Source organism: Sciurus carolinensis, chromosome 9, assembly GCF_902686445.1.
Source record: "Sciurus carolinensis chromosome 9, mSciCar1.2, whole genome shotgun sequence".
Classification (NCBI taxonomy): Eukaryota; Metazoa; Chordata; class Mammalia; order Rodentia; family Sciuridae; genus Sciurus; species Sciurus carolinensis.
Genome location: NC_062221.1, coordinates 54,372,519 through 54,395,423, shown reverse-complemented (window position 1 = coordinate 54,395,423; position 22,905 = coordinate 54,372,519). Strand labels below are relative to the sequence as shown.

The window sequence follows — 22,905 nt, the reverse complement described above, 5'->3', positions numbered from 1 at the left end:
CCTGACCAGCTCCCGATTTAGTTAAAGGTCTGATGTTGGCAGAGCAGTTCCAGGGTCAGCAGCTGAGGAAAGACTGCTTCCCAACTGACTGGGATCATCAGCAAAGGGGATGGCTGCCATGATGCAGTCTGGAATGATCCAGGGCAACTTCCTTCCACATCAGATTCCTCTTTCCTCTTTGTCCTGGGCTTTCTGAAATGGAGCGGCTACATTGCCATTTTTCCATCCCTCAAGACAACTCTCTGTCAACCCTCTCTCCTTTTTAAAAACTAGTGTCTTTCTCAGCACTGTATCATACCTGAAGGCTGGCCCTGCCAAACATACAGGCTTTTCACTTCTCTTTCATGGAATTGGTAAAATTGGAAGCCAAGCTAAAGGCCATCTAGTCCACCTTCTACCCAAAAAAGTCATTTTCTGACAGGGCTGGACAGCCCTAGTGAGTGGGGGGTACAATAAAGAGGCAGCCTCAACAACTGCAGTATGTCTTCCTGTCAGTCACTGGCCTACCTCTAGAGGAGAAATTTACATCTTTCCCCATAAAATAGTCCTTCAAATCAGACTGGCCAGATAGGAATCACTTTCTGAATGCTTGTAAATTGGGCTTGGTAGCAAATTCTTACAACAGCCATTGGGGTAGCACACACTTGAAATCCCAATGACTTGGGAGGCTGAGGCAGGAGGATTGCAAGCTTAAGGCCAGCCTTGGCAACTTAGTGATGAGACCCTGTCTCAATATAAAAAGGGCAAGGGATGTAGCTCAGTAGTAAAGTACCCCTGGTTCAACCCCCAGTACCAAACAATGAAAAAAACCTGAGTGGATGTTAAGGAATCTGTTGTGGCTATCAAGCTTCTATCCGTGGCCCATTTTTTTTTTTTTTTTTGCGGTACTGGGGATCGAACTCAGGGCCTTGTGCTTGCAAGGCAAGCACTCTACCAGCTGAGCTATCTCCCCAGCCCCTGTGGCCCATTCTTTTAGCAATAAGAGCTGGGCTTTATCCTTATATTCAACTCCAGCTCTAGTATCTGCTGTGCAAAAACCAACTGTGTCATGGAAGCCCTCAATTGCATTTACCAGGTTCCTAAAGTAGTTGGAAAAACTGTAGAGGTTCACAATTTGGGAATTGAAAAGCCTGGCAGACAGGTCCTACTGATGGTTCTCTGACTCGTCCATCTGCAGGTCTGAAGTTGGAAGAAAACGTGGGGGGCCATGAGAAAGCTCTCAGGACTGCTGAGAGTACACACGGCTAGAGGTGTAGCTGGAGGAACACCTCCAGACTTTGAGGGAAGCCGAGGGGTAGACAGATCAGCAGCCCTTCTGTCAGCTCCACCAGTCCACTAGCACCTGTTCTGTGGTTCAACAGGGCCTTCCAGACTTTGGTGCTTATAAACTGGCCTGGACTCAGCCTTAGCTGAAGGGGTCTTGGACTCTGCTGTCTCAGCCCTTGCTGCTCCAAAATTGGTTTCTCTCCCCGAGCTGTACCTCAAAACCCTCAGTAGCTTGGAGTTGTTTCCTTGGTTGAACTTTGTGACTACAATTTCCACAATGCTAGCAAGTTCCATCTGCTAACTGCTTTCTCTTCTATCATTGAGAATAATGTCTTCATTTTAATATCTCTGCTTACCAATTACACAGAGTAACTAAATCCTCAAGAAATAATATTTATAAATCATAGATCCTTAGTTAAATACATACCCCTGCTTTTGGGATGTGTCTATGTTATCCAGGCTGAACCCAAATTCCTGGATGCTGAACACAAGCAACCCTCTCATCTCAGCCTCCCAAGTAGCTGGCACTACAGGTGCATGCTACTGCCCTGGCTTTCCCTCTCAAAGAATGCTTAATTTGAAAACCAAGTGTCCTAGTTTTCCCCATTAGATTCTGTTCTCAATTTCCTACTTCTCAGGTCTCTCCTGTATAATTAAAAGAAAAACAAAAAAACATGAAAACACTGATGCTAAAGTTAGCTTCTTTTGAGCCCTGAGGGTCCAGATCAGAGAAGCAAGGGGAGCCTAGGCCAGAGAGTCATGGAGAAAGCAGGTCAGATTTCAGAACCAGTTCCAATTCCTAAGCAGCAGGGGCTGAGACAGCAGAGTCCAAGACCCCTTCAGCTGAGGCTGAGTCCAGGCCAGTTTATAAGCACCACAAGATACCAATACGCTGGCCTTCATTCCACCACTTAGCCTACTGGCAAGTCAGGCAGATGACCTCCATGCCACACCAGCCCCGATGTCTCTTCCCAGGGGCACAATTGGTACTACTGTTGCTTCCTCTGTGTGACAGATACCAGTGTCACAGGAAAACACCAGAGTGCCCACACCCTTAATAATGTGTAAACAATGCAGCCCTGAGAGGGAGCAGCAGAGATGAGGCAAAGGAGATGCAGGGGATGATTTAATTTACATAGCAGCCACTTGGGGCCCAGTCAACCTGGGGCAGTGGGGATATCTACAACCCCAGAGGGCACCCCCAACCCCTTCCTCTGGGACACAGTCCTCATAGACCCTTGGATGGGGTTCTCCACATTATATAGAGAATGCTCCAGTCAAAAGAAGAGAGATCTTGGAATAAGGCTATCCCCAGGTAGGGGCAAGTCTGTGGCCTGGACTTGATTGCTTAAATGGTGGCCCAGGGGTCTTCAAAACCAGTCCAGGTCCTGGGCACAGTCCTTAGGTTGGCGGCCCTAAAGAAAGCCCTCACGGCGGAACTGTTCCTGGAGGAGGGCTCGATACTGGTCAAATCCCCCCTCGACTCGGGTGACGCCACCTCCTTCGCACACCCACAACTCCCGGCACACCAGTCGGATGAAGCGTTCATCATGGGACACCAGAATCACACCACCCTGAAAAACAGGAAAGCAAGAGGTATTCAGGAGGGAACCAAGGGGTGCTGAGGCCTAGGGAGTAGTAGTAAGCAGGAAAGCATACTCACCCTGAAATTATTAAGAGCACGGCCCAGAGCCTCAATGGTCTCCATGTCCAGGTGGTTTGTGGGTTCATCCAGAATGTAGAAGTTGGGACTAGAAGGCAGAACCCAGGAAGGTAGGTAGTTATGAGATGAAGGGGATGATGGGAGAAAATGAACCCCTCTGGTCCAAAGATGAGAGAATCATTTCTTACTGGGCAAGAAAGGGAAATGGGAAGGCAAAAACTCTAGAAAATCAGAGCTCACCAGGGCATGGTCATCTGAGCAAAGGCCACCCGGCTCTTCTGGCCCCCAGACAAGCTTGCAACAGGACGCATAGCCAGTTCTCCAGAGATGCCATACCGGCCCAACTGGTGACGATATTCCTCCTCGGGTCGCCCTGGAAATGGCCCCCCTCATCAGGTGGACTCCTGACTCAACTTTGTCCCTGACTTTCCAGATTTGCCTCTAACTGCCCATGTCTTATGCCTAGTCTTGGGCATGGCTACTCTATACCAACCCCTAGCTTCAGAGGTCAGCCTGGGCCCTCTTGCCTCAATTCAAATCCCTAACACACCAGGAAACTTGCGTGCCAACAGCTCCACAGCACTGACATTCAGGTCCAGCTGCTCCACATGGTGCTGGCTAAAATAGCCAATCTTCAGATTCCTGCAGGCAGAAACAAAGGTGGAAGACAATAACTATGAAGAAGTATAGGTGGAGCGTATGAATGTGGACATGTGGTTAGTGGTGGCACCTTACCTGTGGGCATGTCTGATGCCTCGAACAGGTGACAGGTCCCCCATAAGCAGCTTCAGCATGGTAGACTTCCCAGCCCCATTCTCCCCAACCTGTAAGTAGCACAGAAATGTTAGAGTGCACACGAAGGAACACAGAGGGGAATGAGCTAAGAAGGGGTCCTGGGTTGTGCCTTTTACTATCCCCCAAAATTTCTTTCTGTTTTACAGAGCTAGGCAAGCACTCTACCACTGAGCTAGATCTCCAGTCCCATAACCGAAAAAAACATTTTTAAAGAACTAAGACCAATATTTGAACACTTGCTAAGTGCTAGGGATTTACTTTTCCCAATAACCAAGTGACAGAGATGCTACCTTCCATGCTCCCGCCCCGCCTTTTAGGTACCGGGGATTAAACCCAGGGGCATTATATACTGAGCTACATCCTCAGCCTTTCTTATTTTTTATTTTGAGACAGAGTCTTGCTAAGTTGCACAAGCTGGGATCCCCCTGCTTGGGCCTCCTGAGTCTCTGGAATTACAGGAGTGCATCACTGTGCTTGGTTTGTTATTTTCCTTTTAAGGAAGAAGACACTGCTTGCTAATCAAGCTAGGGAATGGTATCTTCTTGCTTCAACATCCCACGGTTAACTCAGAACTGAGACAGAGAAAGTATAGCTCTCAGTATTCAGAAAATACCACAAACCAGGTTTTTAAATTCTGTGGGTGGCCGTATGAGGCTAGAGTATGAGTACAGCAACATCTTTTTCCTAGATGCAACTCCTATTCCTGTGCACCTCCTCCTCCTATGGCCTCAGAATGGCCCAACCCACACTTTCTGGGACGCAAGAGTTGCGGCTCATGGTGTAGACAAACAGAAACCATACCACACATATGCGGGACTCAAGATCAGCTGAGACAGACAGACGACTGAAGATGACGTGCTTAGGATCATAGTAGAAATCCACTTCATCTAGCTGCAGAATTGGTGGTGAGAACTTTTCAAACCCATCAGGGAATCTGTAGGTGCAGGGGAGGAGCGTTGGGTAGCCAGAAATAAGAGCTTCCCCACCAGCCCCGCCGGTTTAGCACTCACTTCATCACAACCTCAGATTCTTTGTCCACAGGCTTCAGCTCAGGTCTGAGAAGAGAGAGAAAATGGACTAGGATTTATGATTTTAAGAAGTAACTTTCTTATTGTGATTTAAGCTGCTATAAAATTAATGTGGCTATGCCATTATGGCTTGAGGTATGGCTCAGTAGTAGAGCTCTTGCCTATCATACACAAGGCCCTGTGTTTGATCAATCCCCAGTATCGAGCAAAAAAAAAAAAAAAAAAAAAATTAAATTAAATAAATAAAATGAACTTAAAAAATAACTTTGTTCCTCTTGTACAAGTACAAGCTCAAAGAAAACTTAGGAAAAGCTTGTACTCCCCAACCCAGTTAATATTATTTTGTAATATATTTTTCTAGTTCACTATCTGCTGAAAAAGATTTTTTTTTTTAGCATTTTAAAAAATTTAATGTATGTATTTTTGCAGTGCTGGGGACAAGACCCAGGGTTGTATTTATTTTTGCAGTGCTAGGGATAGAAACCAGGGCCTCACACATGCCAGACAGGTTCTCTACCAACTGAGCTATATCCTCACCACTCTTTTTGGAAGTTTTCCCCCCACATGTGGTACTGGGGATTGAACACAGGGTCTCCACACATAGTAGGCAAGCACTCTACCACTGACTAAGTCACATCCCCAGCCCCTGTTTTTTGTAATTTTTTACTCCCAGTAAATATATCATGACATAAGTTTATATGTCACAAAATTCTAAACTTTATGAACTTAATCTTCCTCCCAGAACTTTTAGAAAGGCTACTTGAGATTAAAACCCCAAAGTGCAATATCATTAGTCATTAAGGAAATGCAAATCTAAATCACTTTACAACCACCAGGATGGCTAAAACTGAAAGAGTTAAGAATAAGTGTTGGGGGCTGGGGAGATAGCTCAGCTGGTAGAGTGCTTGCCTTGCAAGCACAAGGCACTGAGTTTGATCCCCAGTACTGCAAAAAAAAAAAAAAAAAAAAAAAAAAAGAGTAAGTGTTGGCAAAGATGTGGAGAAACTTCAACTCTCATACATTGCTGGCAGGAATGTAACAGTATACATATTTTAAAAATGTTTTGGCAGATCTTCAAAAAGTTAAACATGAAATTACCAAGTAAACCAGCAAATCCACTCCTAGGTATGTGCCCAAGTGAAATGAAAACATGTTCATGCAAAAAATTGTATACAAATGTTCATGGCAGCATTATCTGTAATAATCAAAATGGAAACAACCCAAATGTTCATCACTGGATGAATCAGTAAACAAAATATGGTACAGTCATACTACAGAATATAATTCAGCCATGAAAAAAAAAAAAAAAGTACTAACGCATGCTACAACATGGATTAACCTGGAAACAGTCTAGGTGAAAGAAGCTAGATACTAAAGGTCATGTATAATATGCTTTTTTTTTTTTTTTAATATGAAACATCTAGAATAAGCAAATATGTAAAGACAGAATGTAGATTCGTGGTTGCCTACACATAGGCAAAATTAACCCCCCCAAACAGTATAAAATACTTTCTGCTTTCCTACAGGGGAGGAAGTCAAAGTTGCCTGCTAGCTAAAGGAAGACGTGGAATGGGAGGGCAAAGTTAGACTGAAAAATGAGGGAACAAATGAAGAAAACAGGAGTCAGGGTCTGGTCAAGGATATCGTACTCACAGCTTCTCCAGCATCTTGAGTTTACTCTGCACTTGAGAGGCCCGATTGGCATTGTAGCGAAACCGGTCAATGAAAACCTGTGGGAGAAAGAGGGCAAGCATTGGTCAAACTTCCGTGCTAAGAACAACTGATACGCATGGGATGGAACTCACAGTCCTGTCTGCCCCACACCTGGATATGCTGGCGATACTGCTGCTGTGCCTCATATTCACGCTGCTGATTAAGCAGCCGCTCCTGCTTGCTCTTGATGAAGGTCTCAAAGTCTCCCCGATAACCATCTAGCCGCTGGCTGTGCAAGTGGATGATGTCTGTGGCAATGGCATTCAGGAAGTTGCGGTCGTGAGAGACGACTAGGATTGTGGAGGGCCATGTCTGAGGAGTCACAGGACAGCAGGCCCAGTTTGGGAGGGTAAACAGATGCCAGGTTCCCAAGTGTCTTAGAGGCAGACTTTCCCTGAACCCACTCCAGTCTTTCCCCAAATTCACCTGCAGATAATTCTCCAGCCACAGGATGGCCCTTACATCCAGCATGTTTGTGGGTTCTGCAGAGGAAGTGGGGGGCACACATTTGTGATTGAAGGGCTGAAGAATTAGGAAAAAAGATGTTATTACCCATCCCCACCTCGAAGTCAGGGTGCCCCATTTTAAACTCACCATCTAACAGCAGAAGATCTGGCCTATGAAGAAGAATACATGGCACAAGGTTTTTAGGTCAGTGACTCATTGTCATGTCCCAAGACCCATCCCCCCTAGGCTCATACATGGTTCCTGGAGACTCACCTAGCAAACAGAGCCCGGGCCAAGGCCAGTCTCATTCTCCAGCCACCTGAGAACTCCCTAAACACAGACAGACATACATTAGGGGTCAGTGTTAATCAGAGTTAACAGTGTTCAGAACCAAGAATGGTGAGCATCACTCACCGGGTGGGCTGCTGCTGCATTTTAGGGGTAAAGCCAAGTCCAGCAAGAATGACTGAGGCCCTAGGAATGAAGAAATTTTAAAAAACCCAGTTGGAATATTTCACAAAAGGGAAATGTAAAATACAATGAAGAGGGGGAATTTCAAATACCTGGCAGGTGCCTTGTCAGCCTCAATCTCCTCCAATTTGGCATAGATTTCAGCCAGCTGTGCAGCTTCTGAACCTTCTGCCCTGGAAAAGAGAAAGAGCAACCAGCCTAAGTTTAGGCAGTCTAGGAAAACGTCCTTCACCCTATATAGTCTGAAAGCAGGCCACTTGCTGCCTTGTTGCCAGAACAGGAATAGAACACAGGAAGATTTGCCCAAAGTATCAAGGCAATGGGTGCTGTGCAAAGAATGAGGGCTTTAGAGTCCCACAATGCCATGTTCCAAGCTCTGCTAATCACTAGGATGAGCATGTAAATCAAGGATTGTGACAGCATGGCAGGCACTCTGAAGAACAGCTTCTGCTAGGTCTTCTCTAGCTTGGTGCTCTCACCTGCCAGCGGCAATCTGGGCACTGAGCTTGCGTTCCCGCTGTAGCAGGTCCTCTCTCACACTATCACTCTCCAGTACACTCTGCAGGGCAGGGGTGTCATCTCCAGCAACCTCCTGCTCTACGTGTAGCAGGGAAATGTGGGCTGGCACTCGCAAGCTCCGGGTGGCCAGCATCTTCAGCAGTGTAGTCTTCCCTAGCCCATTCCGTCCCACCAGCCCATATCGGCGGCCCCATGCCAGGTTCACATCTGCCCCAGCCAGGAGTACCCTGCAAGGGTGGTAGAAAAGAGATTAAGGGTGTTTTAAAAACAGGCACATTCAAGTTGAACAGAATCCTAACATTGTTTTTTTTTTTTTGCGGTATTGGGGATCGAACTCAGGGTGTTGTGCTTGCAAGGCAAGCACTCTACCAGCTGAGCTATCTCCCCAGCCCCTAACATTGTTTTTAAGTCCATTTCATCTCTTCAAATTCTCCCTTAATTAGAATAAGAAAAAGAATGCCACCCCTCACTGCCATTCTCTCACCTATCACCAAAAGACACATCAAAGTTCTCAATTCGCACATCATAGGACTTGTTCTTGCCAGATGATTCCAACCGACTCTCCTTTCTGCTGCCTGCCTGGCTGGCTGATGCCTCTTCCAAGACTCTTTAAAATAGGTAAGTGTATAGCTTTAGTGCTCCCACTAACCATTCTGTCCCAGCAGATTGCTCTGCTATCCTGAGCCCTTCTTCCTGAACTCACAGAGGGTTGCTGGTCTTCAGGGTGTCCTTCTCTGAGCGCTTCTCCTGCTTTGCCTTCAGTCGGGCCTCAGCCTTTTCAAGCTTCTTTGCATTCACCGTCTAAGTGAATTCCAAACACAACCACTTCACCCTAAGGTGTAGGCTCAGAAAGAAGCCCCCAGAGAGAACACCTCAAGTAAATCCTCACAACTTACTCATATTGAACAGACTCAAAAGTTCACAGAAAGACACAATCAGAAATCCCCCAAACCATGCATGTATATGTCAAAATACATTAAACTGTCATATACATCAAAAAAGAATTAAAAAAAAAAAAATCACCCCAAAGACAATGACATTTAGACAGCCAACTCCCAAACCCACCACACACACAGCTCCCTCCCTATCACTATTCTCACCGAGGACTGTTCCCTCTTTAGCAGTCCTGGAAGTTTGGTGTCACAGTCTGTAAACAATAAGAAAAAGCAGTCACCTTCTCTCTGAGGGAAGGGAAACTAACACTTTGAGTTACCAAGAAGAACCTGGTATGTTTTCAAAAGAAAGTGTTACAATCCAGGGGATGGATGGCTATAATCTTCTCTGAGCTAAAACACCCCACAAATCTCGCATATAAGGATACAGGCACTGGGCCACATAAGCAACTCTTGAAAATTTGCTACTGAACAATAAGCTGTAAAACTGGGGAAATGACATCAAATCTGTCCAGCTCCAAGACCCATATACTTCCTACCATACCTAAGAGCTGGGAGAACCCTCCAGTTTTATTCCCATCATCACAGGCTGTTTTGCTTTCATAAACATGTCAACTAGCTCCTACAACTCTTGTCCTGTGGAAGAGAGGGAAGGAGTCCTAAGCTGTAGGGCACAGGAGGCTGGGGGGCGAAAGCTGCATAAAGGACAGAGGACGGCTAGTTCAATCTCCCCTCACTCTCACCGTAGTTTTCTGTTATCTTTGACAACTGGATAGGGGCGTCCAGTAGCACCTGGCTACTTCCCTGGCTCTGTGGCTCAGCCCTACGTGGATAGAGATAGAAAGCGCAGTTAGGAGTTGAAGGAAAAGCTCTACGGCCATTAGACCTCCTCCCACCTCTTGCTCCGAACCGTTCACCTCCCTTCGCCCCCATCGACCCCTATTCCTTGGCACATACAGGCGCAGAGTGTTGTACATGCGTTGGCACACAGCCCTGATGCCCGCGTCATCCTTGCTGTCCCCAGAAACCTCTTGCAATAGTTCTCCCACAGCTTCTACCAAGTCATCCACAGACTCGAAGTCCGCGCTGCCGCTGTGCAAGACTCCTGGGCGGGGAGTGGCAGGACGAGGAAGATAGCGGTCAGGTGGACAGTTTCAGGGCTGGAATTGCGAGCCCAGTCCCGGCTCCAGACCCAACCGCCCCTCGGGACAAGAGGTCACTCAGAGGAGAGGCCTTAGCAGTCTCCAACACTGCCCTCCCTTACTCTTTCCCCCCGACCTCCAATTCGGCCTCATCAGCCAGCTGATTCGGTTTGGCTCACCGGTCACGTAGTCGAAGACCTGTCCGTCAATTTCTGGGAACTCGCTCCTCAAGATTTCGGCGCAAGTCGCCATGTTCCAGTCGGAATCCCGACAGCGCAGTCGCCGAGCGACCTCTGCCTAGGCCCGCCCCCTACCTTCCCCCGAAATCTCGCTCCTCCCCCCAAAGCGCATGCGTTGCAGTGACGTAAGAAACGAGCCGAGGGCGCGGAATCTGACGGGCTGGCCGAGCCCTGCGCAAGCGCTGTTTCGAGTTTAGATGGCGCTTCTCCTTCTGCGCCTGCGCAAAGTTCACCGTTGCAAGATTAGCCACATGTGCTGTTTTCGCTCTTTTGGGAGGTGGCGATCTGGAGGCAAAGGGTGGGCAAAAGGCCCCAAAGGTTTATCAGGGCGCGAAGTACTGTTGGTCTTCCGGATGGGAGTCTTCCAGTAGATGCACAACTGATAAAACACATTGTTTTTTGCTAGGTTTTAAGCGTTCCTCGAGGCGCTTATGCAGCTGTATGCCCAGCCAGTTTGGAGCCCAAAGAGAGCTTTGCTGACTCACGCCGGCTCCTGCACTCTCCAGAAGCCCCAAGCTCAGTCTTGTGCATCTGTCGGTTTTGTTCCTGTCAGCCTGGTAGCCAACCCCCACCCCCGCCCCACAGGACCTGCGCTCGATGTTCTACACTTCATGACGGTGTAGTCGACCATTGCGAATTATGCCAGTTCTTCCACCACCCCAGGGTACAACCTCATCCAACGCCAAAGGGCAAGAAAACCAGATAGACACGATGCCCAGTATAAATTTATGGTATTTATTCCCTATCTACACCCACAGCAGCCTTCCCTGCACCGTGAATCTCAATGTCAGTAAAAGGCTATTTCTCTTCATAAGATTCCCTCAGGTAGAAGTTAGGGCTCTGCCCTTACATGACACTACTGTTTGGTATTTTAGATAAATACTCTTCCAACTTGGCAATAAAATTGGCACCTACAATTACATCTTTATCCATTCATCGTTTTGGATTAAGTATGGCCACAGTGAGGAACCATTCCCGATATTTAAAGGTTTAAAAAGCTATGGTAACTCTCCTTCTAATAACCATATTATAGAAAATATAAAGAGGAATATGTTAAGTGACATCCTGGGGGGGGGGTACGCAAATTCTAATGGGGAAACTAGAGAATTCCAGGTCCTCAACAAAATTGTAAGAACTGAGGGGAAATTTGTGGATTTTAAGACAAGATGTATGAACCAACCACAACTGATCCTAACTGGATACAAGTTGCAGAAAATTTTATAGGATATCTGGGTTAAATGAACACACGTTGAATACATCAAGGAACTGGCCATCATTGCTGAAGCTGGGTGATGAGACATTACAGAGGGTTCATTACATTATTCTACTTCTGTTTGTTTGACATTTTCTCTCAATAAATTTGAAGTTTCAAAAAACTGAAGTCAAGCAAGAAAAAACTAGAGAGGGCAAATCTGCTTTTAATCGGCCCCAGCATACTGGCAGGATATAGGACATTCCTCTCAGGGACCAGCTCACCACATTTTTTCTGTGGAGGGGTGGAGGTACCCAGAAAAGTTTTCTAAGAGGTATGGGGAAAATAAAACCTTTCTTCTGGTCACCCGACCAAGATTCATAAAGCTTGGCTAAATAGAAAAAGGATGGAGTAAATAGTCAGTTTTTCAGAATGGCTGCAAGACCAAATGAATCTACTACCCTGGGGCCAGGTGCTTAGCTTTGAGTACTTTGCTTCTTAGAGGAGCCAGGAGACCTGGGCCAACACTCAAGAGGATAAGGCTGGGAAGGCCTGGAGGGGACTTGCAATTGTAACAAGGAAAGAACCTTGAGAGTATTCAGAATAGAAAATTCTACTCAAAACAGGTAGAATAAGAAAATGTGGGAAGTCCTAGTAGTTCCCTTTCCCCTGTAGCTCCCACATCAACACTTAGCCAACAACTCCGCTCTACAGAGTTTATTGGGTTCATAACTGGACGAAGTCACACTTGTACAAAATGAAGCTCACACTATCCCAAAGCAGAATAGGGACTGAGGATTGGGGATCCGTTACTGGCCTTTGGGGGAACTCTGAGGTGAGGGGCAGCCAACCCTCCCACTCCAGAGGTGTGGCCACAGGGGTGGGGAAGAACGGGGCCCACCTGGCTTTGGTCACATAACTCAGCCTGGCACTAGGCCAGGACAGACAGATGAATTGGGAAGAGCAGGAGTCCCAGAAACCACCCTTCCCAGGGAGCCCAGGGACTGCTCCACCAGTCCCACTTGTGATGCAGTTGGTTCAGACCTAGACTCAGGGGCTGGTGCAAAGGGAAGGCAGCAAAGCAGAAGGGAGGAGACACTGATGTGTGGTGGCTGGGGGCACCTGGACCTGCGGAAGAGGGTGGGTAGGGAGGTGGGCTAACTGCCACTGGGCAGCTAGCAGCGGGTTTCATAAATGCCGCTGCGGCCAATGTAGCGCACCCATTTGATGACATCGTGGTCGCTGTAGTTCAGCTTCGGTTCAAACACCTTCAGGTAGCGCACCTTGAGGCCAGAGGGCGCAAATGGCACCTGGGCAGGGAATAGTTCCAGTTAGGAATGTGGCCTTTCTCTCACAGTTCTTCTCTGAGAAGTTCAGTAGCTCTGCCCTATCTCATCTCTACTATAGATGGCTGAATGGCTGGGGTCCTGAAAGAAGATGGGGGTGGTGGGGAGCCCTCTAAGATGTTACTAAAGAAAGCATATCCAAGAGTAACTAGCAATAATTTGGGTTGAGTCAGGTGTTGCCTGTGATAACTTGAATCAATTCCCTTAATAAGGAGGAGGCAGCAACCAAAGAACTGCATTAGAACATACTTATCCTGCTCAATATTATGGACTTGAAAAATAAGGTGGAGAAAATTATATGTCTAACACACACAAAGCAAAGTCAGCTCATTGTCCTGTCTGTGAGGCAATCTGCTGTCTTACCTGCATTCACATTTTTAAAAAAAATTTTAAATTTATATTTTTTGGTAGGGGGGATTGAACCCAGGGGTACTAGACCACTGAGAAACATGTCCAGTCCTTTTTACTTTTTTATTTTGAGACAGTGTCTGGCTAAGTTGATGAAGGTTGCTTTGAATTTGGGATTCTCCTGAGTCACTGGGATTACAGGCATGCACCATAGCACCCAGCTCTTACCTGGCACTTAATCTAAACTTTTCCAAAGAACTGTTTTGCAACACACTAAGAGAAGTCAAAGATTTTTCTCAGTGTGAATAACAATTTCTACTAAGATTCTTAAAGGGAGAAGAAAAGTCACTTCTTCCCTGTAGGTCTGTTTTCTCATCTCTAAGGTACAGAGGTACATCTGAATCATCTTTCTCATCTTCCCCAGCACATCCTACCATGGTGCTAGACCCCTCCTCTGCCATACCTCAAAGTTCATGGAAATAGGGGGTCGAGCCCATTTCTTCTTGTCGTTGGTGGGCAGAAGCTCAATCTCTGCGCTGATCTGTGATTCCTTCATGCCTGCCATGCGCTTGATCCTGGGAACACAGGAACAATGGGCAGCAAGTACCCATGATAGTTTGGAGGCATTTCAAAGGGGGCTGCCATGTAAAACTGGGTGAAACCCAGGAGCTTGTGGGAGGTGCCAGGACAAGGAACAGTGGGGTCAGGACCCTGATAACCACTTGCTGTGAAACCTTGGGTCTGTTATTCCTTTAGCTTTCCAGCTTGCATTTTCTGCTGAGGGGCAAGTTACCCCTTGCTGTGTCTGTCTGTTTACAGACATTACTAAGGCAACTGAGAAATGCTAAAATCTCTTGAAAAAAACAGATGCATACAAGAACCCAAGTACAGGCAGGCGCACACACACAAGTGTAAGAGCTGACAGCACAAGCAGAGGCTCCTGGAGAAAAAGGCACCCTTTCTCCTCCCACTCCACAGCCCACAATGGATAGGACAAAAGGTGAAACTTAAGATACACTATGGCATCTAGAGTGCAGCTGTGGCCTCCTGAAGGAAACACTCACTTCCACACAATGGCGTTCTCACTGGCCTTGTACTTGGCCTTCCCCTTCATGCAGATCACCTGCACCCCACTTGTGTTCAGGGGGGTTGGAATCCTCACCTAGAAGTGACACACCTGTCAGGGAGCTCTGTCAAGTCCTGACATCAGCTACCTTTATTTCTGGAGACAAATTCTTTCTCCTCCCCAAGCCCCCTGTTTTCACCTCAATCTTCTGGGCCAGCAGCGAGGGCTTAAAGTTGGACTTGATCACCACCTTGACCTCCAATTTTGTGCGTCCCACTTCCCGTACAAGGGGGATCACCCGAAAAGGAAGGATGATGTCCTTGGTGGTGCGATACCTTTGGGGTTGGAAGGTGAGGTTGGCAATGAAAGCCTGTTCCACTCCCTCCCCACCTCTAGCCAGCAACACCCCCTGCCTCCTCACTGCCCAATGGCACCTCATGAGCTCAAACTCTCCATCTGGTGGAATGAAGCTGATGCTGCGTTCAGAGTCAAACTTGCTGAGTCGCACACACTGGTGGAAGGTGCAGTCATCAATGGCAATTGATTGCTTCCCGCTGCAAGCAAAAGCAGAAGAGCTTGGTACAGGAGGAGCAGCAGGTGTCAGGCTGGGCAATCTTACTATCCTAGACTGACATTACAGTCTCAGGATGCAGTTTTCTGACTCAGGGGTCTCTGTCCCAGAGTTTGGAATGAGAGGGAGCTTTGCAAGCTCATCATTACTTTAGAACCCTGTTGCGTGGGATGTGGGTGTTTCTGGAACACTGGGCAGCAACTGTCAGTATGTACAGATGAGGCCTTGGTTGTAGGGGCCAAATAACGAGCCTGCTCTCTAAGGATAATAGGCGAATATCAACCCCTCATCACTTATCACTGATGTCAGGAGCAATCAGCTAAGCATACACTTAAGAGTTTGCAGTTACAGCAGAAATGTAGTCCAGAAGGAACCTGTGGTTCACCAAGCCCCAGTGAACCCTACAAGTCCCACTACCCTTTCCCTCCAGCTCCCCTGACTCAGGCACCTCTTGCTTGTTTCATCGGCTGTGCCTTTGCCCTGCTTTTCAATGACAATCTTGTCATTCATCCCAAACTTGCACTCGGGCATGCCACTCAGGTAGCTCTTCATTACCACCCGGCCTGATACGTGGGCACTCAGCACCTGCCCTGGTGATAGAACAGATAAATGGGAACAGCTGAGTAAAGCAGGCAAGCTCAGGATTCTTCCCTGGCCCCGCTGTGGCTTCATCACAAGAGGGTCCTCACCCTGTGGGGACATGAGCAGATTCACACTCTCCAGAACATCCAGGAAGAGTTCATTCCGGCGATATTTGATGCCCTCCCGTCGCCAGCCAATCTGCCCAGTCACCTGGCTGGTGATCTGGGACTGTTCTTCTTTTGTCTACATGGGGGGTAAAGACAAACAGCAATGGCTTTGCTCTTCTCCCTTTTCAATCATTCTCTCTCTTCCCACTTAACCCTCACACCACCTCCCTTTTAGTCCTCTCCCTATAACCCATTCTCTCCCACAATCTCCATGGGGAAGGACCTAGAGAAAACAGAGTAAATCCATAAGGGCAGAAGCCAAAGGAGCAACTTACCTGATGCTGGAGGACACGGGGCCAACAAAGTTCCCACAGGAAGCCATAGGGGAGGCAGGGAAGGAGGAGAAGGCTATGAGATTTGGATCCCACAGGAGAGCCCAAGTGCCCTTCTCCTGAAGAACACCAGGTCTCCAGAGCAGCCCACATCCCCTATCCCCAGCACAGAACAAACTGCCTGAGCTGTATTTTCAGTAAGAGATGCTGAATCAGCTGCCCCTGGGGTGGCAGGGCCACGCAAGGCAAAACAGGCCTGCTGCCATTGCAGGAGGCTCAGGCTGGCACTTCCAGTCAAGGATGGGCCCATGAGTCAGCTTGGACAAGGCTAGGGACCAGCTGGGTAGAAGGGAAGTTGGGCTCCACCCTGCCTATGGGCTGTACAATTCAAGTACCTGACTCTTGATGCCCTGCTGTGTGATGAAGGTTTTCAATGCACCTGTCTCTGAGTTCTGTGGGTAGCCAAAGTCCAGAATCTCTGCAAAAGGAAGGAAACCGTTAGGCCCTGGACAAACCTGTAGGCTCTTTCATTCCAGTCCTCCTAACCTTAGCATGTCTGGTTAGTACAGTTCACTAAGACTATGTGGAATCACTGCACAAAGTCTTCCACCTTTGCAGTATTTACTGTGATTTGTACTTTATAAAAAATCAAATAAGCTGGGCACAGTAGTTCATGTCTATAATCTCAGCAACTCAGGAGGCTGAGACAGGAGGATCATAAGTCCAAGGTCAGTCTCAGAACTTAATGAGAACCTGTCAAAAAATAAAAAGGGGGGGGTGGGTACTGAGGATGTAGCTCAATGATAAAGCACTTGCCCAGCATATGCCAGGCCCTAGTTCAATACCCAGTATAATAAGCAAACAAATGAATTAGGGGTATAGCTCAGTAATAGAGTGCCCCCCGGTTTAATCCCCAGTACCACCACAAAAAATAAAATAAAAAACAAAATGTTTAATTTTTTTCAAACAGAGAAGTCGCAGAGAAGAGTCACATGGTTAGTGGGTGAGAGGTCAAGAAACTCTGAACCCCATTTTCTCTAGAAATCAGATGCTGAGAATGTGGAAGGTGGAAGAACTTACTATCATACTCTGCAGGGGAACATGGTAACAGGGTACACCAAGGGACTTGTTAAATCTCACCCTCCCCCATGCTCTCAAGTAGCTGTTGAGATGGAAAGCCAGTAGGACAGTGAACAAAGGCCCAAGTCACAAAGAAGAGAGGATGAATATTGGAGGCTCAGTCACCAAACCTGTCAGGTTCCTAGCTCTATGAAAAACCAAAACTTCCCTGCCCCCAGCTACTGGCCTATTTCTGTGTTCCACTTCAGAACAGCCTTTAGGTCTGGATTTGAATTAGCTTTTCAAGGGCATAGAGATCCTAGCCTGAGATATCAGGTATACAGGAAACAAAGTTCAGAGTACACCTGGGCCTCAGATCTGCTCCAGCCTCTAGGCCACACCCAGTTAGGTTCATCCCCACTCAAGGCCCACCACTCCCCAACCTTACCATCCAGCAGCTCATATATGAGCACAAAATTGTTCTTGATGTTTTCTTCACTGATCTTGCCAAAGTAAGCAGCCATTACGTCACACATCTTATAGAGGAATTCGAAGACCATGGCAGCGTTGACATTTTGCTTGGTAACAGCTGCCAGCCAGATGTTGGAACGCTTAACATGGAAGAAGCTGGTGCGAGCGATGTTGGTAACAGGGCTGCGAACCTGCTGCCGCGCATGGATAACATTGACTCGAAAGGCATCCACTGCATTCCTCCTAAGGCAAAAGGGTACAAAGAGCCTCTCAGCACCCAGGCAGACCCTACCCCATGGGGATCAACCACAGCTGTTAAAAGTCCCACCCGCCACACTGCTGAAATATGACATATGTGCTAAAGTCAAGGTCTAAACCACTAGGGTAGTTCCCTTATCATGGCTCCCAGTGGGGCCATGGCAGGAGGGTCTGGGTTGGGTTGGTGTCTGAAAGCCATGAGAAAGAGGGAAGTCAAGTGGCAATGGCAGGAAGAAAGATGTAATCTCAATAAAGTAAGATTCATCAAGTTTAGAGAGGTATGTTTTTCACTCCCAGGCCTGGCCCCAATTTCCAGCTATACTCAACTACCAACTCTCTACCACCTTCCCAGTAAGCTCCAGGCCCAGAATAGGAAAAGATCTTGCTTCCTCTCCAGTCTCCCACTAGTGAGCCTGCTGACGGAGAAGGCAGACTCCTCCAGAAGTTGGACAAGGCCAGTTTGACTTCAGAGAAAGCTCTTATCTACTGGGAAAGAAGTATCAAAAGGCAATGGAGCTGTGCCACTCATTCTTGTCCAGTATACAATTCCAGAGCAAGTTCAGGGAATGAAAAAGGATGAAGGGAAGAAAACGATGGGGGGGGTAGGGCCCCCCCACCCACCTGTACCTGGGCAGCAGCTTGATAGGCCGCTTACCTATTGCTACGGCAGCCAATGAGATGGGATGAGAGAAATGACGCCAGTCAGAAGAGGAGAGTGACAGCAACGAGAGAGAGGGTTAGACACATGACACACCAGGGAGGGCAGCACACACCATGAGGTAGAAGCAGACAAGACAGGCATGGGTGAAAAGCATAGCAAGGCATGCAAGGTGGCATGTGACCTGGCCTTGACTTAATCAGGACCACCCAGGGCAGAAGGGGCATGGTGGGTGTAGCCAGCCAGGTTCAGGCAGGTCAGGCATTGCCATAAGTATAGCTCAACCATGCCACCAAACCAATAAACAGGCACAAAAACCCGGCCAAGCCAGCCCACCAACAGAGAAACCAAGAAGCTGGAGTACTGCAATAGGCCCATTTTGTGAGCTTGACTTTATCTCAAGCTCTTTGAGGAAGAAAAACAGGGTGGCAGGAACCAGAGAAGCCCATTCTCATTAGAGCTGCTGAGTCTCTCAGTCTGAAAGAAGACATGCAGGGTGGGGCAGAATGAGAAGTCAGGCTGTGGCTCCTTGTTAAAGTCTGGGGAACCAGAACAGGGAACTGTCCTAGGAGCATGGCCTCCCTGCCTCTTCCTCAGTGACCCAGAGAGTGCCTCAAGCATGTTCACCTCCTCTCCCAGGAATGGCCCAGAGGAAGTAAAAATAGCTGAGTCAGCAGCCCAACTCCTTCTGAGAAAGGGAGTGGGAAAGGATTCGGCTGACTGGAGAGACTTTCAAAAGAATCTAATGAAGGCTCTCTCTCAATGTGAAAAGGGCTTTAAGAGCAAGATTTAGATTAGCACCTCAAGCCTGGCACTAACTCCACCCACTGAAGACATATCTCCCTTCTCCTGAAAGGAGGAATTGACCTGTCTAGGCAAAACACTCATCTCCAGCAACCAGAACTCTAACTAAGGGACCCTGGGGGCAGGAAGGGCAGAGTCCTTAAAGATGTTACCCGCCCCCACCCCATTCCACAGGTCCTGCCTAGCAGCCAGAAAACAGGCTGCTAGGTCAATACCACCAGACCTAATGGGAACCAGGCTGTATCAGCTGAGCTTCCAGGATGCAGCAAGGGGTGGGGGTGGCCCAAGTCAAGCCTGTTGGGATAAGACCTTGTCCTGCATGCTGGGGTTGAGGGGACACAGCTGGCTTAGTCAGGGGACTCACCCGATGTCATCTCGGTAGACCCGGGAGATGAGCACCTCCCCCTTGTGATTATAGATGAATAAGCCTCCAATCATGGCGGCAGCTCAGTCTCCTCGGCCCATCGCTCTGAGAACTGACCTAAGGATATAGGCGGGGGTGGGGTAAGGGAAGTCTTCAGAACCCTTGCCAATGTCCCCTGTGGGGCTGAACAGGTCACTGGCTTGCTTTTTTCCTGACTTGACCCTCTACCAAGTGACCCTGCAGCCCTTCCAGGCAAGCCCCTCCCCTCAGCCAGGCTCTAGTTCCTGTTTATTCCACACTGGATGGAAGAAACAGACAAGGGCTCAGGATTCTAAGGCCATTCTGACCCTCCCTTTTTGGGGGCTGAGCCAGAGTCACCCCCACCCCCTCTTCAAAGCACTGAGCTCAGCAAGGATCCTTTTCAGCCCTCTTCTGTGCAGACTCAGGCTCTAGCCAGTGAGTCACTGAGAAGGCCTGCCTGCGGCTGCAGGAATGGCGGTAGAAATTACTCCAGCTGGCCCAGGCCTGGCGCCCCCAGGCACAACCTTTAGAGCACCCAGTCTCTCAGACTCCATTACCCTTCTAAAAAGGCAGCAAGGCCTGAATCTCCAGAAGTCTACACATTCCAGGAAAGGGTGTGGGGGTGGGGGTGGGGAAGGAAGGGAGGCCTTAGGCTCTGATGTGAACCCAAGAGTGTGACCAAAGCAGGCACATCTCTCCAGGCAGTCAGATAAGCAGGCAAAGCAGCAGAGAAAAAAAAGGTCCCAGCACTAGCAAACCAACTTCAATGACTCAGGCTGCTTGTTACAGTTATTTCTGACCACCACCCCCTTTGGAAAAGCTCTAGAGTGCAATAAAAATTAGGATGGGTATGTGCAGATTCATAAAATTAATAGACCCTTCCAGCTGAAACTGTGATTCTAGACCCACCAAGTAACTGACTTTTGGCCTGAGTGCTTATAAGCAAGGGGTAGGGATGTGAGAATTATTATGCAAATATATAAATTATTTGGGTTAAACTAATGTAGACTGAGAAAAAGGGTTAATTTGGTTCTAGATTTCCTGGATTAGCCCTGGTATTAATTTCACAGGGGGAAGCTCAGCAGACTTTTCTAAAACTGGAAAATAAAGCCTTTTACTCTGTCACCATTACCCAGTCTCTCAAGTGGTGAACACATTTCCATCCCTTGGTCCCAAAGAATCTGGGAGAGGAAATGCAAAATACAGGTAGAGCCCTGGGCAAAGAACCAAGTCAAGTGATAGGAAGTTCTGTGCACCGGACTGCTAGAGATGAATTCTGGACAGGAACCTAATATTGAGTTAAGGGAACCGTCAGCAGTATACTCAGGTGAACCCCACAGATGCAGACAGGGCTGGTGGAGCCCCTAAAGAAGACATTGCTATATGGCAAAGGTCAGGGCTTTGAGGAGGAAAAACCTGCAGGGATAGACTGACAGTGGCAGATACGGGAAAACTGGAGAGTCCGGGCCTGCTCTGGGCTTACAGAGGCATGAGCGGGTGTTGGTCTGTTCGCTGGGGAAGGAGACATCGTGGGAAGCGATGGTGCCAAGGGTGCGGGGGCTGTCACAGGTCTGAGGAAAAAGGGCCGCGGGGTGTCACTGTGTGAGACTTGTCATCGTCCAAGAAGGCGGCACAAAGGGGTGTCACTGTCTTGGGAGATGGAGGAATTGTCCCTGCGCCGATGGTTGATGTGTGTGTTGGAGGGTGGGGGGTGGGGGTCACTATCCTACCAAGGGGGCGCCGCGCGGCGTCCCTGCTCTGGGAAGATTCCGGTCCGTCTCTCTTTCATGAGAGGCGCCCGACGGGTCAGGTGTAGGGCGCGGCTCCCCGCCCGTCCTGCAACCGCACCCCGAGCACCCCCGCCCCGCCGTCAGCTCCCTCCCGGGTCTGAAGGCTGAGGTCACTCCCGGGTGTGGGCAGCTTTTCACCTAGTGCAGTGCAGGCAAAGGCAAGGCTGGGCAGCGGGGCAGGCGACCCACGGAATCCTCCCCACCCCATAAGGTCAAATCCCCAGCTCACCTGGCGTCTGCGGGCCCCCCGCTCCGCCGGCCCAGCCACTCTCCGGATCCCAAGATGTCCGCCCGCCCCCCTGCTCGCCTGCCCGCTGCCGAGGCTTTCACCGCAGTGCCGCGGCCCCGCCCCGGCTCCAGCTGCGCCTGCGCGCCCCCCTCCCGCGCCGACTACAAATCCCGTCAGGCCCCTCGATCTTCTCGCGGACTGCTCCGGACGCCCCAGGCTAGGAAAACTACAACTACCGACTGCCTTCGAGAGAACGCCCCCGCCTTCGAGGATTAGGCGGGCCCTTCCCAGAATACACAGTTCAGCACACGCCGCTCCTCCCTCTCCCTTTCCTTACTGAGTATCCCGGGAAGTGTAGTCTTTTCACTTTCTACTGTTCCTATTTCGGTATTTCCGGAGATCCTCAGAGGATTACTGCCGTTTGTTGAAGCCAGTCTGTTACTTCGAATTGGCCTTTTCTGTTTCCAGAGTCTAGGACTAACTGTCCTCACTTTATACCCAAACACACAACTTGGCAGAAGTGTCAGTGCTGAATTTACTGCTTTTTAACACCACCTGTGATTCTCCCATACTTTTGTCTTACTCGTTCCAGTTATGAGCCTTTTCCCGGGGATCAAGACTCAAAAAGGGGAACAGAGAGGACGCAAATTTTAGAAGAAACTAGCGAAAACTTTTCATGTGTCAGTGCCCTCTTTGGCTATGTGTATACTTTCTAGTGGCAGGCAACAGTTTCTTTAAAAAATTGCTGGTAACGTACTTAGTTGCACGTGGGATTCAGAATTCCCTGATGAACAGAACTAATATTCACATCTGACATGAGGGAAGGCAGAGTCAACCACGGAATCTGAAAGACCTGCCTAGTTCTTGCGGGATCTGGAGAAAATCGGTTTGCTCCTCTCTCTCTCTTATCTGAATTATAATTCCCACTTTTCCCCAGAAGGTAGCTTTTCTTCGCTCATTAAGGACCCAGCTCCTTTTAAAGGCTTTGGTGGGGGTGGTGGGACAGGTCTAAATAAGGTGGGGGTGTTTGGTGCATGCAGATTTCACGAGATGGATTTCTGACCACCTTACTACAAATGGCACAACTCACAGTAATGCAGTTGCACATAAAGTTTGGGAAGCACTTAAACATTGAAAACACTTCCTTTGGAAATGTCCCTGATGGGAGGGCCTCTACGTTTTGAATGTTTTGAATGATGAACTTCTTAATGGCCTTGTCTTGGGTGCACACTGGGCATAGTTCCTGCAGCAAATAGGCCATACATGGCTGCAACCCTTTTGGGAATGCAACTATTCTTTCTTTTTTTTCATCATCTTGGAAGTGAGGGCCAGAGACAGCATTTCTCTTTCAGTAGGCAGAGATAGCTTGATGCCTTCCCTAGGCAGGCTTGAGACTGTCATGGCAGGAAGGAAGGGCAAAAAAGGGGCAAATCTGATTGTTAGCCTCACCGTCCCCTAGCATCCTTCTGCCGGAAGTCAGGATATAGCAGGATGAAGATCTGGCCTCTCTCAAACTGTGGTCACATCCTGA

At 48.4% G+C, this 22,905-nt stretch overlaps 2 protein-coding genes and 1 pseudogene across 2 annotated transcripts; all 3 read right to left on the bottom strand.

The window, feature by feature from the left end:
- Positions 1-2,379: 2,379 nt before the first annotated feature.
- Abcf3 (ATP binding cassette subfamily F member 3) lies at positions 2,380-10,247 on the bottom strand. Its single transcript, XM_047564186.1, has 21 exons — positions 10,117-10,247; positions 9,753-9,900; positions 9,539-9,618; positions 9,003-9,049; positions 8,606-8,703; positions 8,387-8,509; positions 7,863-8,129; positions 7,476-7,556; positions 7,327-7,386; positions 7,186-7,242; positions 7,060-7,082; positions 6,892-6,947; positions 6,577-6,777; positions 6,406-6,482; positions 4,735-4,779; positions 4,526-4,658; positions 3,665-3,753; positions 3,480-3,571; positions 3,170-3,302; positions 2,930-3,017; positions 2,380-2,840 (listed from the first exon to the last, which is right to left on the bottom strand). Exons 1-21 carry the CDS (start codon positions 10,187-10,189, stop codon positions 2,682-2,684), a joined length of 2,130 nt encoding a protein of 709 aa, XP_047420142.1. The 5' UTR covers positions 10,190-10,247; the 3' UTR covers positions 2,380-2,681.
- A 1,327-nt stretch (positions 10,248-11,574) lies between these two features.
- On the bottom strand, positions 11,575-21,505 carry Ap2m1 (adaptor related protein complex 2 subunit mu 1). Its single transcript, XM_047565357.1, has 12 exons — positions 21,375-21,505; positions 19,335-19,451; positions 17,228-17,493; positions 16,116-16,198; positions 15,724-15,729; positions 15,389-15,524; positions 15,148-15,289; positions 14,563-14,682; positions 14,328-14,463; positions 14,127-14,224; positions 13,526-13,637; positions 11,575-12,678 (listed from the first exon to the last, which is right to left on the bottom strand). Exons 2-12 carry the CDS (start codon positions 19,406-19,408, stop codon positions 12,544-12,546), a joined length of 1,308 nt encoding a protein of 435 aa, XP_047421313.1. The 5' UTR covers positions 19,409-19,451; positions 21,375-21,505; the 3' UTR covers positions 11,575-12,543.
- Positions 21,506-22,288: 783 nt separating this feature from the next.
- On the bottom strand, positions 22,289-22,688 carry LOC124993615 (putative 40S ribosomal protein S26-like 1; annotated as a pseudogene).
- Positions 22,689-22,905: the final 217 nt, after the last annotated feature.

Excerpts from the sequence above, each read along its gene's own strand:
- Abcf3 (XM_047564186.1), bottom strand. The coding sequence starts at position 10,189 with ATGGCGACTTGCGCCGAAATCTTGAGGAGCGAGTTCCCAGAAATTGAC. Across the intron at positions 6,948-7,059 it reads AGATCTTCTGCTGTTAGATG|AACCCACAAACATGCTGGAT; the intron begins GTGAGTTTAAAA and ends CTTCCTCTGCAG. Across the intron at positions 2,841-2,929 it reads GTGCTCTTAATAATTTCAGG|GGTGGTGTGATTCTGGTGTC; the intron begins GTGAGTATGCTT and ends CCTGTTTTTCAG.
- Ap2m1 (XM_047565357.1), bottom strand. The coding sequence starts at position 19,408 with ATGATTGGAGGCTTATTCATCTATAATCACAAGGGGGAGGTGCTCATC. Across the intron at positions 16,199-17,227 it reads CATATATGAGCTGCTGGATG|AGATTCTGGACTTTGGCTAC; the intron begins GTAAGGTTGGGG and ends TTCCTTTTGCAG. Across the intron at positions 14,683-15,147 it reads GCCGATGAAACAAGCAAGAG|CGGGAAGCAATCAATTGCCA; the intron begins GTGCCTGAGTCA and ends TTTTGCTTGCAG.